The 20,669-nt window shown below is 48.5% G+C and overlaps 1 protein-coding gene across 2 annotated transcripts; it reads left to right on the top strand.

Annotated features, from left to right (window-relative positions):
- The first annotated feature begins 510 nt into the window (after positions 1 to 510).
- On the top strand, positions 511 to 4,941 carry PRRT1 (proline rich transmembrane protein 1). Of its 2 annotated transcripts, XM_035295317.3 has the most exons (5): positions 511 to 754; positions 1,435 to 1,526; positions 2,425 to 2,963; positions 3,601 to 3,786; positions 3,901 to 4,941. In XM_035295317.3, exons 2-5 carry the CDS (start codon positions 1,508 to 1,510, stop codon positions 4,075 to 4,077), a joined length of 921 nt encoding a protein of 306 aa, XP_035151208.1. In that variant the 5' UTR covers positions 511 to 754; positions 1,435 to 1,507; the 3' UTR covers positions 4,078 to 4,941. The 2 variants fall into 2 exon arrangements, with proteins under 2 accessions (XP_035151208.1, XP_078224986.1); XM_078368860.1 differs by lacking the exon at positions 511 to 754 and having other exon boundaries at positions 1,424 to 1,526.
- Positions 4,942 to 20,669: the final 15,728 nt, after the last annotated feature.

Genomic DNA, 20,669 nt, shown 5'->3' with positions numbered 1-20,669 from the left:
GTGCCTCAGGGCTTTTACTTAGCATTTAAAAACGTTTCTCTGGCGAGAAGGCTTTCTCAGCATGTCTGAGCCCCTCTCTCTGTTCACAAGGTCATTGCTGGGTCTAAATTCGTCTCAGTTAAACCACTTTGCGCTCGGAATGGTGTAGCGTGAAGACCGGGTGGCGGTAAGGGGTTGGGGGTTCACGGGAACGCCTAAGTGACCAGAACGACTGGTGTGAAGCCTTGATCTGACTCTGGAGCCTGGAAGTGGTTTCAGCGAGAGCCTCTGTACTGCTCTGTAGTCTCCACTAGGATATGGACAAAAAGGGACCCAGCCGGGAAAGCGACGGCCTTACGCGGGGGCTGGAGGGCATAAGGAGCAGAATGATTCTCTGGCTGTGTTTTTGTAAAAAAAAAAAAAAAAAAAAACCCAACTGGTGTAACTCTCCGTAGACTGCCTATCCTCGCTCCCTGCACCCACCCACGCGCTCCCAAGATACAATAAGCAAATAAAAAGACTAATAACGCTGTGCTGCAGGTCGACTCAGGAGGTGGAGATGCCTGTTGGTGAGAGGTGGTGGGTGGAAGTAGAGGGGTTTAGGGAATGGATCTAAGCATTGACCGGCTCAGACACTCTAAGCAGCCTCAGCAAGCAAAGGGGGAACAAGCACGCATTTCCAACGGAGCTGCCAGAAATGAGCAATTAAGTCATACCCCCCCACACACACACCCTCTCCAAAAGAACTTCAGCTCCTGAGTCCTGGACAAAGAAGGTATGTATGCACACCACACAAACTCTCTCTCCCTTTTCCCCCCAAGGCCCAGCTTCCCCCTAATTACAGACCTGGGCCTCGGTCTTTACTGTCAGGTTGGCAGGTCCACCATACCCTGGGAACTCTTCAGAACATTGCAGTTCTGAACTCTATACAATTCTCTCTCACACACAAGTATTTATCTCTTCTGAGGGGAGAAAACGGGCCAAGGATTTGGGAGAAGACCCTGGCACCTTTCAGAGAAGACTCTGGCACATTGCAGGGAGCTAAGTCGGGGGAGAACTTGCCTCTGGAGGTACCTGGGTTATTAACTCCACTGAGAACCCGTTCACTTCCTCCCACAATATAATCACTACAGTGAGTCTTGGAGGGGGAGACTCTAGAGAGTTCTCTCTCCGTCCTTCCTTCCCTTAGTCCCACCGGCCTAGCCTGGTCTAGCCTCCGTGTTTCCATGACAACTCCAAAGGAGCCTAAACTGGGGGCTTGAATGCTGGGGTGAAAGGAGAGAGAGGTGGTCCAAGAGCAGAGATACCTAGTGGGGGACGGCTGAAGTGCTCCCCCTCCCTCGCCACGGTCGGTCCCTTTAAGCTCCCCCCCATCCCTGTTCTCCCTCCGCCCCCCGCCCCCCGCCGCTGCCTTCATCTTTCCATCTCTGCGCTGCTGCCGGCTGCGACATCCAGCACCCAGACTCCAGCACCGGCCGAGGACCCCCAACTCCGGCTGCAGGGACCCTGTCCCAGTGAGACCACAGGCATGTCATCCGAAAAGTCAGGTAAAAACAATAACAAAACCTCCCACCCCCTCCACTGTCTTCTCACTCTCCCTCCTCCTCCCCCTTGCCCCAGCCCCCTTCTTCACCCCTCCCTAGCGGTGGTTCTATTTCATTCCCCTTCTCTCCAGCTCTCAACACTCCGATAATACCCCTCCTCTTTCTGTCTCCCCTTTTTTCTTCCTTTCCTCTTTCCAGTCGAAGCCTCTGCCCCTTGCAAACAGCAGGGGCAGAGGGAGGTAGATTGAGAGGGTGAAGGAAGTACAGCCAGGTTCTGCAAGAATAGCATCATTGGGAGTGACAGATGGACAATCCCTGGCTGGCATGGAGACATCCTGTAGGAAAACATGGAGACATGACCAGATGGGGTTGCCAAGGGAGTAAAATCCAGAGGGCTCTTCTTAATCTGCCCTAAAAGAGGTCCTGAGATTCTCATAGAGGCTGGGGCACTCCTCCCCCCACTGAAGATACAGCAGAGTGGAGCACATGTCATCCTACATGTGTTTATACAACTGTTGAATCGAACATAGATAACACAGTGTTGCATGTCTACACATATGCACATACAGGGCTAGCTCCGATAGGCCAGCCCAAAGGCAGCTATAGCAAGGAGAGGGGATTGGGGTCTGCAGGTGAGAGCTGGGTGCCTGGTGTTGAAAAAGACGGAAAAGAAGCAGAGGAGAGTTGTGACCTCAAAACTAGATTGGAAGGAAGAAGGAGGGGGGCAGATGGCCTAGATATAGCCCCTCTCTTGCCCCTCAAATTAGAGATGGTTTCTCACTGTCTCCTTCTATGTGTCTCCTATTATGTTTCTCCATCCATGACTCGCTGTTTCCCTTACTCCTCCTCATCACTGTCTGTTATCTTTCCCCTTATCCTTTCCTCCACTCACCTCCTCCAGGACTCCCAGACTCAGTCCCTCACACTTCTCCACCGCCCTACAATGCCCCTCAGCCTCCAGCCGAACCCCCAGCGCCACCGCCACAGGCAGCCCCTTCCTCACACCATCACCACCACCACCATTACCATCAGTCTGGCACCGCCACCCTCCCGCGCTTAGGGGCAGGGGGCCTGGCCTCTTCCGCGGCCACCTCTCAGCGCGGTCCCTCCGCCTCCGCCACACTGCCAAGGCCCCCCCACCACGCCCCTCCCGGCCCTGCTGCCGGAGCACCCCCACCCGGCTGCGCTACCTTGCCCCGCATGCCACCCGACCCTTACCTGCAGGAGACTCGCTTCGAGGGCCCACTTCCCCCGCCGCCGCCCGCCGCCGCCGCCCCGCCCCCACCAGCGCCCGCCCAGACTGCCCAGGCCCCCGGCTTCGTGGTGCCCACGCACACGGGAACTGTGGGCACGCTGCCGTTGGGGGGCTACGTAGCGCCCGGATACCCCCTGCAGCTGCAGCCCTGCACTGCTTACGTGCCGGTCTACCCGGTGGGCACGGTGAGTGCGGGGCAGACAGGGGCATGGGAGAAGAGGGGGATGCCATACAGGACTTGAAATTGGGGATACGCTGGGGGCTGGTAGGATAGAGGAACAGGGCAGGGAACAGGTAGTGTTCCTGGGACAAGGCCTAGTAAGAAGGGAGCCTGAGACGAGAGGGACTAGGGAGAGACCCGGGAGTAGGAGTCTATTGGTACCCAAAGTCAGGGCCTGGGAGAGGGAACGGAGCCTAGAGGTTCAGAGGAGGTCTGAAAGTAGGAAACTGTCTGGAGGGGGAAAAATGGAAGCTGGGAACCCAGAGGAATATGAAAGAAGCCTGGGACTTAGTGGTAGGGGAGGCCTGGTAGATGTCCAGAAGGAAGAAACAAGGTCTGAAGTGAGGCCTGGGCAGCCCCTGTGGGACCATACCTGTGGGAGAGAATGTAGAGAACCCAAGAATGGTGGTTAATGAAGCAAGGAAGGGAGAAGAGGGGCCTAGGTGGAATTTAGGGTGTCCTGGAAGGATAGTGGGTGGTTTATTTTGAGAAACCATAGTTAAGAATTGTGCTTTTTTAAAGCCACTCTGCCGGCCACCCAATGCTGGTAGGCTGGGAGAGGGTTGGAGTGATGCCCCTTCTCCCCAACTTTCCTTCCACAGCCATATGCAGGCGGGACCCCGGGGGGGACAGGAGTGACCTCCACTCTCCCCCCGCCGCCCCAGGGCCCAGGGCTGGCCCTACTGGAGCCGAGGCGCCCGCCACACGACTACATGCCCATCGCGGTGTTGACCACCATCTGCTGCTTCTGGCCTACGGGCATCATTGCCATCTTCAAGGCAGTGCAGGTAGGGGGCAGGAGCATACTCGGTTTGGGGGATGGGCAGTTCTGGGAGTGCTGGGGACCATCGTAGAGAAAGGCTGCTGCTCTCTGACCTCCTTTCCCCACTTCTCCTCCGTAGGTGCGCACGGCCTTGGCCCGCGGAGACATGGTGTCGGCCGAGATCGCTTCACGCGAGGCCCGGAACTTCTCCTTCATCTCCCTGGCCGTGGGCATCGCAGCCATGGTGCTCTGTACCATCCTCACCGTAGTCATCATCATCGCCGCGCAGCACCACGAGAACTACTGGGATCCCTAAAAACGCCCCCGGTCTGGCTCCACTCTGCGCCCCTCGATCCCCCGGCTCATTCTGCAATCATGCCGCGGACCCAATGGGCGCCCTGCACATTCGCTTCTGGGACCATCAGACTTCAGTACATCGTAAACTCCGCCTCCACGGAACGTCTCGCCTTGGGAGCAAGCTCCGAATCCAATTCCTCAGGAACCCCTCCAAAACCCACATCCCAAGGGACGCCGCTTTACGGGATCCCGGCCAAATGCCGGACCCTCAGTCGCTCCAGGCCCCCTCACCCTCAAAGCGTAGCGCCCGCAGCAAACTCGGTTTGGTCCCTAAAACCCCGCCTCCTCTATAAGCTCCGCCCTAGCTCTGATAAAACCCCGCCTCCAGGTCGGCAGGCTCCGCCTTCTTTTTGTCTCTGCGGGGTGATTCAGTCCAGTGATTGGGTCTGTGGCTCCAGGCCTCGCCTTCAGACCGACAGACTCCTCCCTTTCTTCCGGCCAAAGGACCGAGCCCTGGGGTAGCCACGCCCCCACCTCCCGTTTTTGCGAGTACATTTTCGTCCCTCCTCCACCCAGATTTCAGCCTATTTTCTTTATAATCCCAGAACCTATCCTTTTGTTTTTGGAAGGACATTTGGGAAGTTCCTGGTGTAGGACCCTTCTCCCTGGGATAGGAAACATGCTGTAAAAGCTCTGTAAATACTCCCTTCCACCTCTCCCAGCCCCTGAGCAGCTGGGCAGAAAGGAATCCAGGCTATGGACCTCCCACGTCCCCGCTCCCCGCTCCCCTCGGCGGCCCCCGCCTTGTTCTGATCTGTGTGTGCGTGTGTGTGAACTTCTGAAAGACGATATTAAAGAGACTTAGTTGATTTATTGCCCGCAATTCCAAAGACTACGGCCTCGCAAAAAAAAGAAAATCCGACAGAGACTAACGTGAGGGAGACAGATTCCCAGATCTCCAGAGAGACACGCGAATATGGGAGACGGAGGGAAACTCCCTGGGAATCCACCAGAGAAGACCTTGGGGGGCCATTCTAAGTGAGGCTTGATTTGCTCAGTGAGGCTTTATTTCCCCAGTACCCCTTTTCCATTCCCTGCTATCCCCAGAACTCCAGGAAGGCAAGAGGACAGAAGAGGGCAGACCATGGTGAAGAAGCTGGTCAAGGATAGAGTGATTCAGGAAAAGATGCCAGCTGCCCATAGCTGTTCCTGACTGGGCTGGAGGGTGGCAGAAAATTTGGATTAGAGCCCCACATGCTGGACTGTACGGGGTATAGGAAAGGCAAAGAGAGCAGATTGGGAGCCCAGGGAGGAGATCAATGGCCTCTCAAGTCTCCCTGGAACTAGCTGCCCTCTCCTATCCAAAAGAGGTCAACCAAGAGGCCTCTTTTGAGAGGGGAGTGGTGATTAGTGGATGGCACCAGCAGTGGGCTTGGGTCTTTGGTGGTCCTATCCTGAATTTATGCATTTATGCGACAGGCAGACTCCATACTGGATACTGGTGAGACATCCACCCCGACAGCAGGTGTGACCCCTGACCTCACGGAGCTTACAATCTAGAAGCGAAGCCATGCACTGAGATAGGAGATGTGGGAGGAGGTGTGGATATCATGGGTTCCACTTTGGATGTTTAAGATTTAATGTACCTACCTTACCAAACTTCTTGAAAAAAAGAATTCACGGCTGGGTGCAGTGGCTCACGCCTGTAATCCCAGCACTTTGGGAGGCTCAGGCCGGCAGATCACTTGAGGTCAGGAGTTGGAGACCAGCCTGGCCAACATGATGAAACCCTGTGTCTACCAAAAATATAAAAAATTAGCAAAGTTTGGTGGCAGGCACCTGTAATCCCAGCTACTCGGGAGGCTGAGACAGGAGAATTGCTTGAACCTGAGAGGTGAAGGTTGCAGTGAGCCGAGATCTTACCATTGCACTCCAGCCTGGGCGACTGACTGAGACTCTGTCTCAAAAAAAAAAAAGAAAAAAAATAATAATAATTCATGTTTGCAGTTTCCACTTCCACTCACCCTCTAACACCTTAAAAAACAAATAGTGGAGGCAGGTCACAGCGGCTCATGTCTGTAAATGCCTGTAATCCCAGCACTTTGGGAGGCGGAAACAGGCAGATAACTTGAGGTCAGGAGTTCGAGGACAGCCTGGCCAACATGGAAAACCCATCTCTACTAAAAATACAAAAATTAGGCAAATGTGGTAGTGGGAGCCTGTAATCCCAGCTACTCTGGAGGCTGAGGCAAGAGAATCGCTTGAACCCGGGAGGTGGAGGTTGCAGTGAGCCAAGACCGCATCATTGTACCCCAGCTTGGGCACCAAGAGCGAAACTCCGTCTCAAAAAAAAAAAAAGGTGGGGGGATATTGCTATCAGAGATATGTCTGAATCTGTCTTTCATACCCACTACTTCTTGACTAATTGAAATATGCATCCGCACCCTACGCTCCTGAAACCTCTCTCTTAAATGGCAACCGACTACCCAGATCCCAAATCAATGGCATTTTCACAGTATGCTGCTTCTAAACCCTTCTGTGTTTGTCCCTTGACCCTGAATTCCCCACACACCCAGGTTCAGGCACCTATTGACCTTCCTTCACCCCCGCCTCCACATAGACCTCTAACCATCTTCACCTCTGCCTGCCTTCCCTCCTTGCTTGTTCTCCTCCCTTCCCCTAAGTGTCCATCTTTAATTGTTTTCCCCTTCTCTGAGACTTTCCTTTGAAAAGCTCAGTCACTCAACTCAGCTAATCAAATGCTTCTCCAACCTGTATTTTACATGCAGACGTTTTTTCCAGTGCCTGCAGATCACAGCCACGTGGATTATGCTTGCCGGTCCTCTAAAATCAGCACATTCCAAAACAAACTGATGAAATGCCGCAGAAAACCTGCTTCCCTGTCTGTTAATAGACCATTTTCCTAATCACTCTTCCTTATCTGAAAATTTGCTGCCTCCTCCCTTTCCCTCCTGCCTTATTTTTGGTGTGTTCTCAAGCCCAGTCAATTTTGCCACCACAATGTCTTTTGAATCTGTCATTTTTTTCCCCAAGGCTGGAACAATTAGAATTATTGCATCAGCTTTCCAACAGGTGTTCCTACTTCCTACCTCCCCCTACCTCATCTCCCTCCACACTGTTGTCAGATGAGCCTCCCTAAACACACTTATGTAACTCCACTGCTCGAAAGCCCTTCGGGATTCCCTATTCCCTGCTCAATTATTTACAAAATTTTAATCTGACCTTTAACAGCTTCCATAATTTAAAATCATCCAGCTTCTCTGTTCATTCTGATTTCTAACCATACTGAATTACTCATCATTCCCACCTCCAGGTATTTGCCCAGCTGTTCCCAAATCTTAGCCCTCCTTCCCAAATCTCTCCCTATTATAAACCAGATTGTTTGCAGCTTGTTACAAGTTTCAGAGGCTGACTACATCTAGGCTCTTGCTCATGACGTTCTCCCCCTCTTCACATCTGCCTCTCTACTTGGTCAAATTTTATCTATAATATCTTTCAAGACCCAGATTAATTCATCCCTCACTCCAGCAAAAAGGTCTCTCTCTGTCCTCTGGGTTAGATTAAAGCATTATGCATTTATGCAACAGGCAGACTCCATACTGGATACTGGTGAGATGTCTAAACAGAGCTTCAGGCATTCCTTGGTGTAATGGTTCTTTCCCAGGTTACATATTAGAATCCACTGAGGAGCACTGAAAAATCCCAAAATCCAAATCACGTCCTAAAACAATTAAATCAGAATCTCTGGGACCAGTGAAGTGGCTCACACTTGTCATCCCTGCACTCTGGGAAGCTGAGGCAGGAGGATCTTTTGAGCCCAGGAGTTCGACACTAGCCTGGGCAATATGGTAAGGCCCCATCACTACAAAAGGTTTAAACATTAGCCTAGGCTGGGCACGGTGGCTCATGCGTGTAATCCCAGCACTTTGGAAGGCCGAAGCCAGGTGGATCATCAGCACTTTGGAAGGCTGAGGCCAGGTGGATCATCAGCACTTTGGAAGGCCGAGGCCAGGTGGATCATCAGCACTTTGGAAGGCCGAAACCAGGTGGATCACCAGCCTGGCCAACATGGTAAAACCCCGTCTCCACTAAAACCACAAAATCAGTCAGGTATGGTGTGGCATATGCCTGTAATCCCAGCTACTCGGGAGGCAAAGGCAGTAGAATCGTTTGGACCTAGGAGGTGAAAGTTGCAATGAGCTGAGATCGTGACACTACACTCCAGCCTTGGCCACAGAGTGTGACTCTGTCTCAAAAAAAAAAATTAAGCCGAGCCAGGTGGCTCAGCTGTAGTCTTAGCTACTTGGGAGGGTGAGGCGAGAAGATTGCTTGGGCCTGTGGGGCAGAGGCTGCAGTGATCACACCACTGTGCTCCAGCCGGCGCAACAGAGCGAGACCCTGTCTGAAAAACAAACAAACGAAAAAAAGAGTATCTGGGAGTGGGCCTCAGGCATCAGTATTTAAGACATGATCAGGTGATTCCACAGGGCAGCCAAGTTTGGGAATCATAGGTTTACAGGCACTTTAAGAACCACCCAGGGGGAGTGAAGAGGCCAAAAAATAACTTCAACTCTGGGCAACTTTCTTTAGGAGAAAAGTATCTAGATCTAAGATTCCCATTATCTGCATATTTTCTCATCTCTTCCCACCTGATAACTTGATGTACACAGCTTTACCCTGTGAGCTACTTGAAGGCAGGAGTCAAATCTGGCTTATCTCTGGTTTGCAGATCCTCATCAGATAAAACCTCTTCTACCAATCTTTGAACTCAATTCAATTGAAAAGAATTAGGCAGAGGGAGAGATGAATAAAAAATGATTTAGCTCTCTTTTGCTTTTCCTTATGAATGTTTGTTTCTTAATCTCAGATGTCTTAACCTCAGCCAGACTCCTCCCTCAAGAAGAAATAAACTTACAATGTTATCCTCTTCCTATCTGATTCACCTCCCTCTGCAGGGGATGCCCTTGGCTCTGGCACCTCTATTGACAGACTCCATCCTCTAGGAGAGGCTCTTCACTCCTTTAACATCTGTGTGAGTGGTCTGACTCTCCCATGATTAGATTCTGGGTCGCCATTCCCCCTCAACAATGGAAGGTTCAGCACCTGATCACTCTACTTCCACCTCTCATTTCATTGTCTTCTTTTTATTATTTATTTAGAGACAGAGTTTTTGCTTTTTTTTTTTTTTGTCTTTTTGTTTTTTTCCTTTTTGTGGAGAACGGGGTCTCACTATATTGCCCAGGCAGGTCTCAAACTCCTGGGCTCAAGCTATCCTCCCGCCTCTGCCTCTCTAAGAGCTGGGATTACAGGCGTGAGCCACAGCGCCCAGCCAAGTTTTTGCTCTTGTCATCTGGGCTGGAGTGCAATGGTGTCATCTTGGAGGTGACTGCAACCTCTGCCTCCTGGGTTCAATCGAGTCTCCTGCCTCAGCCTCATTAGTAGCTGGGATTACAGGCGCCCGACACCCATGCCCAGCTAATTTTTGTATTTTTAGTAAAGAGGGGGTTTCACCATGTTGGCCAGGCTGGTCTCAAACTTCTGACCATAAGTGATCTGCCTCCCTCGGCATCCTAAAGAAACTGTTGGGATAGCATAACAGCTCCAAAAAAAAAAAAAAAAAAAAACAATTAAGTGCTGGGATTACACCCATGAGCCACCATGCCCAGCCTCTTTTTCTTTTTTTCTTTTTTTTCTGAAATAGAGTCTTGCTCTGTCGCACAGGCTGGAATGCAGTGGCAGGATCATAGCTCACTGAGCTTCAATTTCCCGGGCTCAAGTGATCCTCCTGTCACAGCCTCCCAAGTAGCTGGGACTACAGGCACACACCACCACACCTGGCTGTTTTTTAAAAATATTTATTTATTTATTTATTTAGAGATGGAGTTTCACTCTTGTTGCCCAAGCTGGAGTGCAAAGATGTGATCTCAGCTCACTGTAACGTCTGCCTCCTGGGTTCAAGCAATTCCCCTACCTCAGCCTCCCAAGTAGCTGAAATTATAGGCACATGCCACCACACCCAGCTAATTTTTTGTATTTTTAGTAGAAAGAGGATTTCACCATGTTAGCCAGGCTGGTCTCAAACTCCTGACCTCAGGTGATCGACCCACCTTAGCCTCCCAAAGTACTGGGATTACAAGCGTGAGCCACTGTAACCAGCCTCCTGCCTTTGATTTTTAATAGAGATGAGGTCTCACTATGTTGTCCAGGCTGGTCTTGAACTCCTGAACTCATGCAATATGGCTGCCTTAGCCTCCTAAAGTGCTGGGATTATAGGCATGAGCCATAGTACCTGGCCCCATTTTATTATTTTTATGTTTTCTTTTTTTTCTTTCTTTTTTATCCTCTAATAAGCCTACAAGAATATTTCTATGTTTTCTTTTCCTTTTTTTTTTTTTAAGACAGGGTTTCACCATATTGGTCAGGCGGGTCTTGAACTCCCGACCTCAGGTAATTCACCCACCTTGGCCTCCAAAGTGCTTGGATTACAGGCGTGAGCCACCACGCCCGGCCAATTTTTATGTTTCAATGTTCATGCAGATTCTCCAGTACCCTGCCCTTCTCTTGCTGTGATTTGTTTCTCCCTGCTTCCCTCATTCCCTATGTCATACCTTAAACTTGCTTGCCACCAATATCTGCTGCCCTTTCAAAATCTCATCCTTAGTCTTTTCGTGTTGCTCCCCAGTACCCCTATACCAAAAATTCTTCAACCCCATCTGGGCCTTCCATTCACTGACTCTATTAATTTTCATTGTTGTTTGATCTCAATTTTTCACTTTCCTCATTAGCCAGTTTAGATTCCAAGGTTCAACACGGTAATCGCCTCTCAGTCCTCATTCTGTACTCTTGAGCCCTCTTCGTCTGACACATTTTCATCCCGGGTCAGATCCCATTGTGCCTACTCCACATCTGCACTCAACAGCTGGGGAGAAACCCAGTCATAGTGACTGGCCTTGCTTCCTGCAGGCCCTCAGTATGGCATGCCAGCCTGCCTTACCCTACACAGTTCATGTTCCCCAAATCCGAGACCACAACTTCACAAGATGACAACCTTTCTTCTATCTTACTGAGAAAACAAACTTTCAGAGGGGAACTTCCTCACAGTCCCACCTCAAATTCACCAGTCTGCCTGCAACCGTATGGCAGAGAGGCTGACCTGCTCCCACCCACCACCTCCTCTGTACCGTGGGATCCTGTTCCCTCTCACCTGCTCAGATGTTACTCCTGAAATTATCCCCTATCTCTCTGTCCTGCATAATCAGTTCATCCCTCTTCACTGCAACACTCCCATCATTATACAAACGTGCTATAATATTATACCTCATCTCTGAAAAGAAAGAAAAAAAATTATTTCCCTACTCACTTATGTAGTAAAAGCAAAACATCCACCAGGCGCAGTTGCGCATGCCTGTTGTCTCAGCTACTGGGGAGGCTGAGGTGTGAGGATCGCTTGAGTCCAGGAGTTCTGGGCTGTAGTACGCTAAGCTGATCGGGTGTCTGGTTCGGCATCAATATGTTGACCTCCCAGAAGCGGGGGACCACCAGGTTGCCTAAGGAGGGGTGAACCAGCCTAGGTCAGAAACAGAGCAGGTCAAACCTCCCATACTGATCAGTAGTGGGATCACGCCTGTGAATAGCCACTGCACTCCAGCCTGGGCAACATAGTAATACCGTCTCTTAAAAAAATAATAATAAAAATAAAAGCAAAACATTCAGAGAATAGTGCTTACCCTTTGGTAGAAAAGGAATGTGGAAAGGGAAATTCAGGGAGCTTCAACTATATAGGGGAATATGTTACTTCTTGCTTTTTGCTTTTTTTTTTTTTGAGATGGAGTCTTGCTCTGTTGCCCAGGCTGGAGTGCAGTGGTGTGATCTCGGCTCACTGCAACCTCTACCTCCTGGGTTCAAGCAATTCTCCTGCCTCAAGCAGCTGGGATTACAGGCACGTGCCATTATGCCCAGCTAATGTTTTAATAGAGACAAGGTTTCACCGTGTTAGCCAGGCTGGTCTCCAATTCCTGATCTCAGGTGATCCGCCCACCTTGGCCTCCCAAAGTGCTGGGAGTATGGTTGTGAGCCACCTCGCCCTGCTGGGAAGATTTTACTTCTTTTTTTTTAAATATGAGATGCAGTTTCACGCTGTCACCCAGGCTGGAGGGCAATGGCGCGATCTTGGCTCACTGCAACCTCCCCCTCCTGGGTTCAAGTGATTCTCCTGCCTCAGCCTCCCAAGTAGCTGAGATTACAGGCGCCGGCCACCATACCTGGCTAAATTTTGTATATTTAGTGGAGATAGAATTTCACCATGCTGACCAAGCTGGTTTTGAACTCCTGACCTCTGGGTGATCCACCCACCTCCGCCTCCTAAAGTGCTGGGATTACAGGCGTGAGCCACCACGCTTGGCCAAGATTTTACTTCTTAAGCTACCTGATGTTCACATAATTATTCTTTGTAATACATATATATTTATGCATATAAATTATAATTTCACATGTATAAAATAATGCATTTATTTTTAAATTTAAAAACTCTCCCTGACCCAGCTCACTCCCTCAGTGTTCCAGTTCCCTCTCAACTTAATAACAAAACTTCTCACTGCCTCCACTTTCTCACCTCCCATTCACTTTTGAATTTCCCTCAGTCAGGCTCTCATCCCCACAACTCTAGTTAAACCACATGTCAGAGTCACAAATGACCTCCGAGTTTCTAAATCCGATGGTCAAGGGTCAGTTTGTGGCAGGCCAATTCTTCCTGACCGTCACACAGGCCTGCATAGCATCCCAGTTACACAAACAAATTTCCACAGTGCTGCCTTAACATGGAGCAAATAGTTAAACCTAGGGAAATCAGTGCCCAGAGGTCAAAGCTAGAAATGAAACACATGGTCAGCAGGAGACTTTCATGGGCTTCTCCCTTGCTGGAGCCTTACATTCCTAGTGCTTTACATTCCTAGAGACAGCCTTACATTCTTAGTGCCGAGACCTGTCTTGGGTCAACGAAATCTGAGATGGGTCAAGGTAACAGAGGCAGCTGTTTTGAATATATTTATCAGAGAGTCTCATCTGGAATACAGTGATTTCTGTGCTAGCAAAAAAAAAAAAAAGATTTATTGGAGAGTCTAAGGCAGCTCTGTGCACCAAGCTGTAAAGGAGATAAGATAGAAATAATAATCACAAGCCGGACACAGTGGCTCACGCCAGTAATCCCAGCACTTTGGGAGGCCAAGGCAAGTGGATCATGAGGTCAGGAGTTCGAGACCAGCCTGACCAACTTGGTGAAACCCTGTCTCTACTAAAAATACAAAAATTAGTCGGGCGTGGTGGCACGTGCCTATAATCCCAGCTACTCAGGAAGCTGAGGCAGGAGAATTGCTCGAATCCAGGAGGCAGAAGTTTCAATGAGCTGAGATCCTGCCACTACACTCCAGCCTAGGCAACAGAGCAGGACTCTATCTCAAGAAAAAAGAAAGAAAGAAACAATAATCACAGCTGGGCATGGTGCCTCACACCTGTAATCCCAGCACTTTGGGGAGGCTGAGGCATGTAGATCACAAGAGACCATCCTGGCCAACTTGGTGAAATCCTGTCTCTACTAAAAAAAAAAAAAAAAAAAAAAAACCTAGCTGGGCATGGTGGAGCAATGCCTGTAGTCCCAGCTACTCGGAAGACTGAGGCAGGGGAATGGCGTGAACCTGGGAGGCAGAGGTTGCAGTGAGCCAAGATCGCGCCACTGCACTCCAGCCTGGCGACAGAGCAAGACTCCGTCTCAAAAAAGAAAGAAAGGGGGGGGGAAGAGAGAGAGAGAGAGAGCGCGCACGCGAAAGGAAGGAAGGAAGGGAAAGAGAAAGAAAGAAAGGCCAAGCGTGGTGGCTCATGCCTGTAATCCCAGCACTTTGGGAGGCCAAGGTGGGTGGATCACCTGAGGTCAGGAGTTCGAGACCAACCTGACCAACATGGAGAAACCCCATCATTTAAAAAAAAAATTTATATATATATACACACATATACATATATATGTATATGTATATATATATGTGTGTATATATATATATGTATATGTATATATATAAAGAAAGAAAGAAAGAAAGAAAGAAAGAAAGAAAGAAAGAAAGAAAGAAAGATCACTCTGGTATCACAGTAGACAGGCCTTGAAGGTACGGGAGCCCTCACAGCTTAATCAGACTTAGCAAGAATTTTTTTGCCTCTGACCTAGCTGGAACAAAATTAGTTACCAATAGACTTAAGCAAATGCCAAACTGCACATAGGCATATAACCCCAACTCATGTAAGCACTAAGAAAATTGTAACACTTTGAGTTGGCCTGGTGGAATTATACCTTCTCCCTATATCCAGTGACAGCAATAAATTCCCTTCTTTCCCAGTTTGTCTGCTTCTTGGTATTGGGCCACAAGAAAATGCAGCCGGACCTGAACTGGTTCTGGGAATAAGTTCTCAACTAGAGTCTAAACCAGGGTTTCTCAGTTTTGGGGTTGATTGACATTTGGGGCCAGATAGTTCCCTGCCATAGGGGTCTGACCTGTGCATTGTCTTGCCAAATATCTCCTGCGGGACATCTTGACCAGTGGTTTTCAAGAGTGGGTGATCCTCCCATCCCACCCCCAGAAGCATTTGGTAATGTCTAGAGATGGCTTTGGTTATCACAACTGAGGAGGTGCTCCTAGCATCTAGTGAGTGGAGCCCAGGCATGCTGTTAAACACCTTGCAATTGCAGGCCACAATAAAGAATTATTTCTAGCCAGGCGTGGTGGCACATACCTGTATTCCAGCTTCTTGGAAGTTTGAGGCAGGAGAATCGCTTGAACCCAGGAGGCAGAGGTTGCAGGGAGCCGAGATCACACTGCACTCATCTCCCTGCAACAAAGTGAGACTCTGTCTCAAAAAAAAAAGAATTATTTCACAGCCATAGAAAACCATGAAATCAGCCAGGCGTGGTTGCTTATGCCTGTAATCCCAGCACTTTGGGAGGCTGAGGCAGGCAGATCACCTGAGGTCAAGAGTTGGAGACCAGCCTGGCCAACCTGGTGAAACTCTACTAAAAATACAAAAGTTAGCTGGGCATGGTGGCACATGCCTGTAATCCCAGCTACTCAGGAAGCTGAGGCAGGAGAATTGCTTCCACCCGGGAGGCAGAGGTTGCAGTGAGCCAAGATCACACCATTGCACTCCCGCCTGGGTGACAAGAGCAAAACTCCATCTCAAAAAAAAAAAAAAAAAAAGGAAAAGAATGACATCATGTCCTTTGCACCAGTGTGAATGAAGCTGGAGGCTATTATCTAAGTGAACTAACTCAAATATAGAAAACCAAATACTTGGCTGCGTGTGGTGGTTCATGCCTATAATCCCAACACTTTGCGAGGCCAAGGCAAGAAGATCATTTGAGCTTAGCAGTTTGAGACCAGCCTGGTCTCTACCAAAAATACAAAAAATTAGCTGGGCATGGTGGCATGTGCCTGTGGTCCCAGCTACTCATGAGGCTGAGGCAGGAGAATCACTTGAACCTGATGGGAGGAGGAGGCTGCAGTGAGCAGAGATAGCGCCACTGCACTCCAGCCTGGGCGACAGAGCAAGGCTCCATCTCAAAAAAAAATAAAAAGTTAGCTTTTGGTACTGTTCACTATTTGGGTAATAGGTACACCACCAGAAGCCCAATCCCCACCAGTGTGCAATGTAACCATGTAACAAACAAGCAGATGTACTGCTTGGATTTAAAATGATTGGGGGGAACAATGAAAGAAGAATAAAAAAACTATTCTGCCAGGTGCAGTGGTTCACATCTGTAATCCCAGCGATTTGGGCGGCTGAGGCAGAAGGGTCACTTGAGTCCAGGAGTTCGAGCCCAGCCTGGCAAAACAGGGAGTCCCTGTCTCTACAAAAAATTAAAAAATCATCCGGGCATAATGGCACACACCTGTGGTCCCAGCTACTTGGGAGGATGAGGTAGGAGGATCATTTGAACCTGGAAAGTCGAGACTGCAGTGAGCCGTGATAACCCCACTGCACTCCAGCCTGGGCAGCAGAGGGAGACCCTGTCTCAAAAAAGAAAAAAAGAAAGCATTCCCTAGTTCTTTGTTTGCTGTTCCTTCTCGGTCTTCCCTGACAGCTCCTATTCGTCTTCCAGACCCTAAAATATTAGAGAGCCTCTGGGCTCTATTCTTGGCTCTCTCCTCTACCCTAATCCTCTACCATGCTTCCACTGTCCCTTAATTTGTCCCTTAATTGGATTTTCTGCTTCTATTTATTTATTTGTTTGTTTGTTTTATTTTTTAAGACGGGGTTTCACCATGTTGGTCAGGCTGGTCTTGAACTCCCGACCTCAGGTGATCCACCCTCCTTGGACTCCAAAGTGCTTGGATTACAGGCGTGAGCCACCACACCTGGCCCTATTTTTTTTATTGATATGGTCTACCCTTTAAAATTACCAGATGATATCATTTACCTGCTCAAAACCCTCTGATGGCTCCTGATCACATTTGAAACACAATACAAAGTCTTTCCCATGTCCTGTGAAGCTTACTGGCCTTGTTTCTCCCCACCTGTCTTCATCCCTTACCATTCTTTCCCTTGCTCACTCTGTTCCACCCACTCTGACCTCCTTTCTGAATTTAACATAAAAATCTAGTTCCTTTCTACCTCAGGGCCTTTGTACTCTTTTTCTTTTCCTGGACACTTTCCCTCCAGATATTTGCATGGCTGCTCCTTTACATCATTTATATCTGCACAAACATCACCTCCACAAGGAGGCTTTCCCTCATCACTTGATTAAATATAGCATCACGGCCAGGCACAGTGGCTCTTGCCTATAATCCCAGCACTTTGGGAGGCAGAGGCAGGAGAATTGCTTGAGGCCTGGAGATTGAGACCAGCCCAGGCAACATAGCGAAACCTCGTCTCTACAAAAAAAAAAAAAAAGCCAGACATGGTGGCAAGCACCTGCAGTCCCAGCTACTCATGAGGCTGATGTGGGAGGATCACTTAAGCCCAGGAGGTCAAAGCTGCAGTGAGCCATGATCACCCTACTGCACTCCAGCCTCAGCAACACAGCAAGACGCAATAAATAATAACTAATAGAGCACCACACACATTTGGGAGCACTTTCTATCCCATTCCCTTACCCCTTACAAGTTCATAGCACTTGTTAGTGTCTAACATTTGTCTAACATTGTATTATATTTTATTTATTACTTTTGCTTTTTATTGTCTATCATCTTCAATTCAATGTAAGTTACCAGAGATCCAAGGCTTTTTCCACTGCCTCACTCCCAGCACATAGCACAGTGCTTGGCACCAAGGAGGCCCTCAATAAAGATTCCTTGAATGACTGAATGAGTAAATAGCTCATAGAGTTGTGTGAGAGGAAAATAAGCTAATATATACTTGTGGCCAGGCGCTGTGACTCACACCTGTAATCTCAGCACTTTGAGAGGCCGAGGAGGGTGGATCACAAGGTCAGAAGTTTGAGACCAGCCTGGCCAAGATGGTGAACCTCCATCTCTACTGAAAATACAAAATTAAGCTGGGCGCAATGCCACATGCTTGTAATCCTAGCTACTCTGGAGGCTGAGGCAGGAGAATCGCTTGAACCTGGGTGGGCAGAAGTTGCAGTGGGCCAAGAGCACGCCATTTCACTCAAGCCCGGCAACAGAGTAAGACTCTGTCTCAGAAAAAAAAAAAAAAACAAATATATAAAAGACATTTAGCACAATGCTTTGTATTACGGTCATAATGCTTGATCAGGGTTTGGTAAGAGGCAACTCTTATCATTAAACACTTCACTGCCAAAAAGGCTGCCTTCCTCCTGCTTGAAAACGTTGCCTATGAGGGAAGCACAGCAAAATGCTTTGGGAGCAAAGAGGAGGGAGGGAGGAACAATTTTGTCACAAATCCCAGCAAAACTAAAGGCCACAGAAACCACCAAAGCTAAACAGAAGGGGAAATTTATTTAGCTTTTGGAAAACTGGAATTTTTGTCTCTTGTACGGATAATAAATGGAAGAGAGCAAGTGCAGCATATGGTTCCATGTGCTGAGTGTGGAATGAAGGGGAATGTGAGAATGTAAAAACTTCCAACAGGCTCAGTGCCTGGTGACAGGGCAGCATAAAGGAGTATTGGAATAGCCTGGGAAACTGAAGAGGAATAATCCTCGGTGTTACGTGTCTTTCCTTACCTCTCCTGCCTTGTGCTGCTTCCTCCACCTGCAATAAATCTCTTCCATTTCTGCATGTCAAATCTGTGGCCCTCTTTCAAGGCTCAACTCTTTGAAACCCTCCATGAGGTCTTTTCAGATCACTCGCAGTTGAAAATAACTTCCCTGCTACTTACTACTTTTTCCCTTGCATCTGGAAAATTGGCTAATCTGACTTTTCACCCTTATTAGATTACTGCTGGGGAACCTCTGTATTTGTCTCCATATTCACTGGCAAATTCTGAGTATTCAATAAGGGATTTTTTTTGTTTGTTTTTTGTTTTTTTTTTTGAGACGGAGTTTAGCTGTTGTTACCCAGACTGGAGTGCAATGGCACGATCTCAGCTCACCGAAATCTCTGCCTTCTGGGTTCAAGCAATTCTCCTGCCTCAGTTTCCTGAGTAGCTGGGACTACAAGTGTGCACCACCATGCCCAGCTAATTTTTGTATTTTTAGTAGAGACGGGTTTTCACCTTGTTGACCAGGATGGTCTGGATCTCTTGACCTCGTGATCCACCCACCTTGGCCTCCCAAAGTGCTGGGATTACAGGCATGAGCCACCGCGCCCGGCCTCAATAAGGGTTATTGAATGAATAAGAAAAAAATTTCAACTTCACTCATTAGAGGGCAAGCATTATATGCTGTGTGTGTGCAGAAACAAGATGAAACAACCATAAGCTTACAAACTACCTCCAGCCAGCTTCTGAACCTCTCCTTGGGTTCTGTCTCAGGTTAACTGTTTTTTTTTTTTTTTTTTTTTTTTGAGACAGGGTATCACTCTTTTGCCCAGGCTGGTGTACAGTGGTGTGATCCCAGCTCACTGCAGTCTCAAGTCCTGGACTCAAGCAATCCTTCCACCTTAGCCTCCTGAATAGCTAGAACTACAAGTACACCATGCCCAGCTAATTTGTATTTTGTAGAGTCAGGGTCTCTATGTTGCCCAGGCTTCAGGTTAGATCTTTAATGAAGGTAAACTATGCCCTTCTAGAATATAGCAAGGAGAATAACAGAATATGGCCAGCTTCTCTGAGCCACCTTAGAAGGAGAGGCCCCAGAAAGAAGGTAGGAGGGAAGTGACTCCAGGTGAGATGTAAATATATTGTCAGGTAAATCCCCAGAAACTTATCAAATATAGTTTCCCCTCAATCCCATCTTCTTGACTTAAAGGAGTAGAGAATTGTTCCAAATTCAAAACGCCAAGGACAAAAAAGAAAAAAATTGTTCCAAAATTGAGTTAACCTTCTGCAATCATAGAGAGCAGAATTAGTACCCGTCTCCCAAGTCCTTCCATTCTCCCACGTCTCTTTGACCTTTTTTTTGAGACAGAGTCTCACTCTGTTGCCCAGGTTGGAGTGCAATGGTGTGATCTTGGCTCACGCAACTTCTGCCACCCAGGTTCAAGGGATTCTCCTGCCTCAGTTTCTTAAGTAGCTGGGATTACAGATGCCCACTACCACATCTGGCTAATTTTTATAATTTAGTAGTAGAGATGGGGTTTCACCATGTTGGCCAGCTGGTCTTAAACTCATGACCTCATGTGTTCTACCTGCCTTGGCCTCCCAAAGTGCTGGGATTACAGGCACAAGCCACTGTGCCCAGCTGTCTTTGACATTCTTAACCCAGAATCTCACTTTTCCAGAGGTTTCTGTGTAGCAAGACAGGGTAAGTATGTCCCACTTGCATTCATACAATTTCTGGGGTTATTAGTGATGTTGGTTCCTGCAACACCAAAGGAAGAGAAGAAGCTGAGGACATTTGTAGTGACAGGAAGGGATTGGGTCCTGTCCCGCGGGGAAGAAGATTCCTTTTCATCTTTTCCCCTCATGCCTGCTCATTTTCCATTTCATTCTCAGATCTTTTTTTTTTCCTTCCTTCCTTCCTTCCTTCCTTCCTTCCTTCCTTCCTTCCTTCCTTCCTTCCCTTCCTTCCTCCTTCCTTCCTTCCTTCCTCCTTCCTTTCTTCCTTCCTTCCTTCTGCCCTTCCTCCCTCCCTCCTTCCTTCCTTTCATTTGTTTTTGAGAGGGAGTCTCACTGTTGTCACCCAGGCTGGAGTGCAGTGGTATAATCTTGGCTCACTGCAAACTTTACCTCCCAGGTTCAAGCAATTCTTCTGCCTCAGTAGCTGGGATTACAGGCATGTGCCACCATGCCCAGCTAAGTTTCTGTATTTTATGATCTCAGCTCACTGCAACCTCGGCCTCCCAGGTTCAAGCAATATTCCTCCCTTAGTCTGTCTCCTGAGTAGCCGGGACTACAGGCATGTGTCACCACGCCCAGCTAAGTTTTTGTATTGTTAGTACAGACGGGTTTTCTGCATGTTGGTCAGGCTGGTCTTGAACTCCTGATTTCAGGTAATCCACCTGCCTCAGCCTCCCAAAGTGCTGGGACTAC

The sequence above is a fragment of the Callithrix jacchus genome, chromosome 4, assembly GCF_049354715.1.
Source record: "Callithrix jacchus isolate 240 chromosome 4, calJac240_pri, whole genome shotgun sequence".
In the NCBI taxonomy this organism is placed as follows: domain Eukaryota; kingdom Metazoa; phylum Chordata; class Mammalia; order Primates; family Cebidae; genus Callithrix; species Callithrix jacchus.
This window is presented reverse-complemented; position numbering and strand designations above follow the sequence as displayed.

What these genes read in the sequence shown, in the direction of transcription:
- PRRT1 (XM_035295317.3), top strand. An exon ending in CGGTCTACCCGGTGGGCACG is followed by an intron (nt 2,964 to 3,600) that starts GTGAGTGCGGGG and finishes TTCCTTCCACAG; the next exon opens with CCATATGCAGGCGGGACCCC. An exon ending in CCATCTTCAAGGCAGTGCAG is followed by an intron (nt 3,787 to 3,900) that starts GTAGGGGGCAGG and finishes TCTCCTCCGTAG; the next exon opens with GTGCGCACGGCCTTGGCCCG.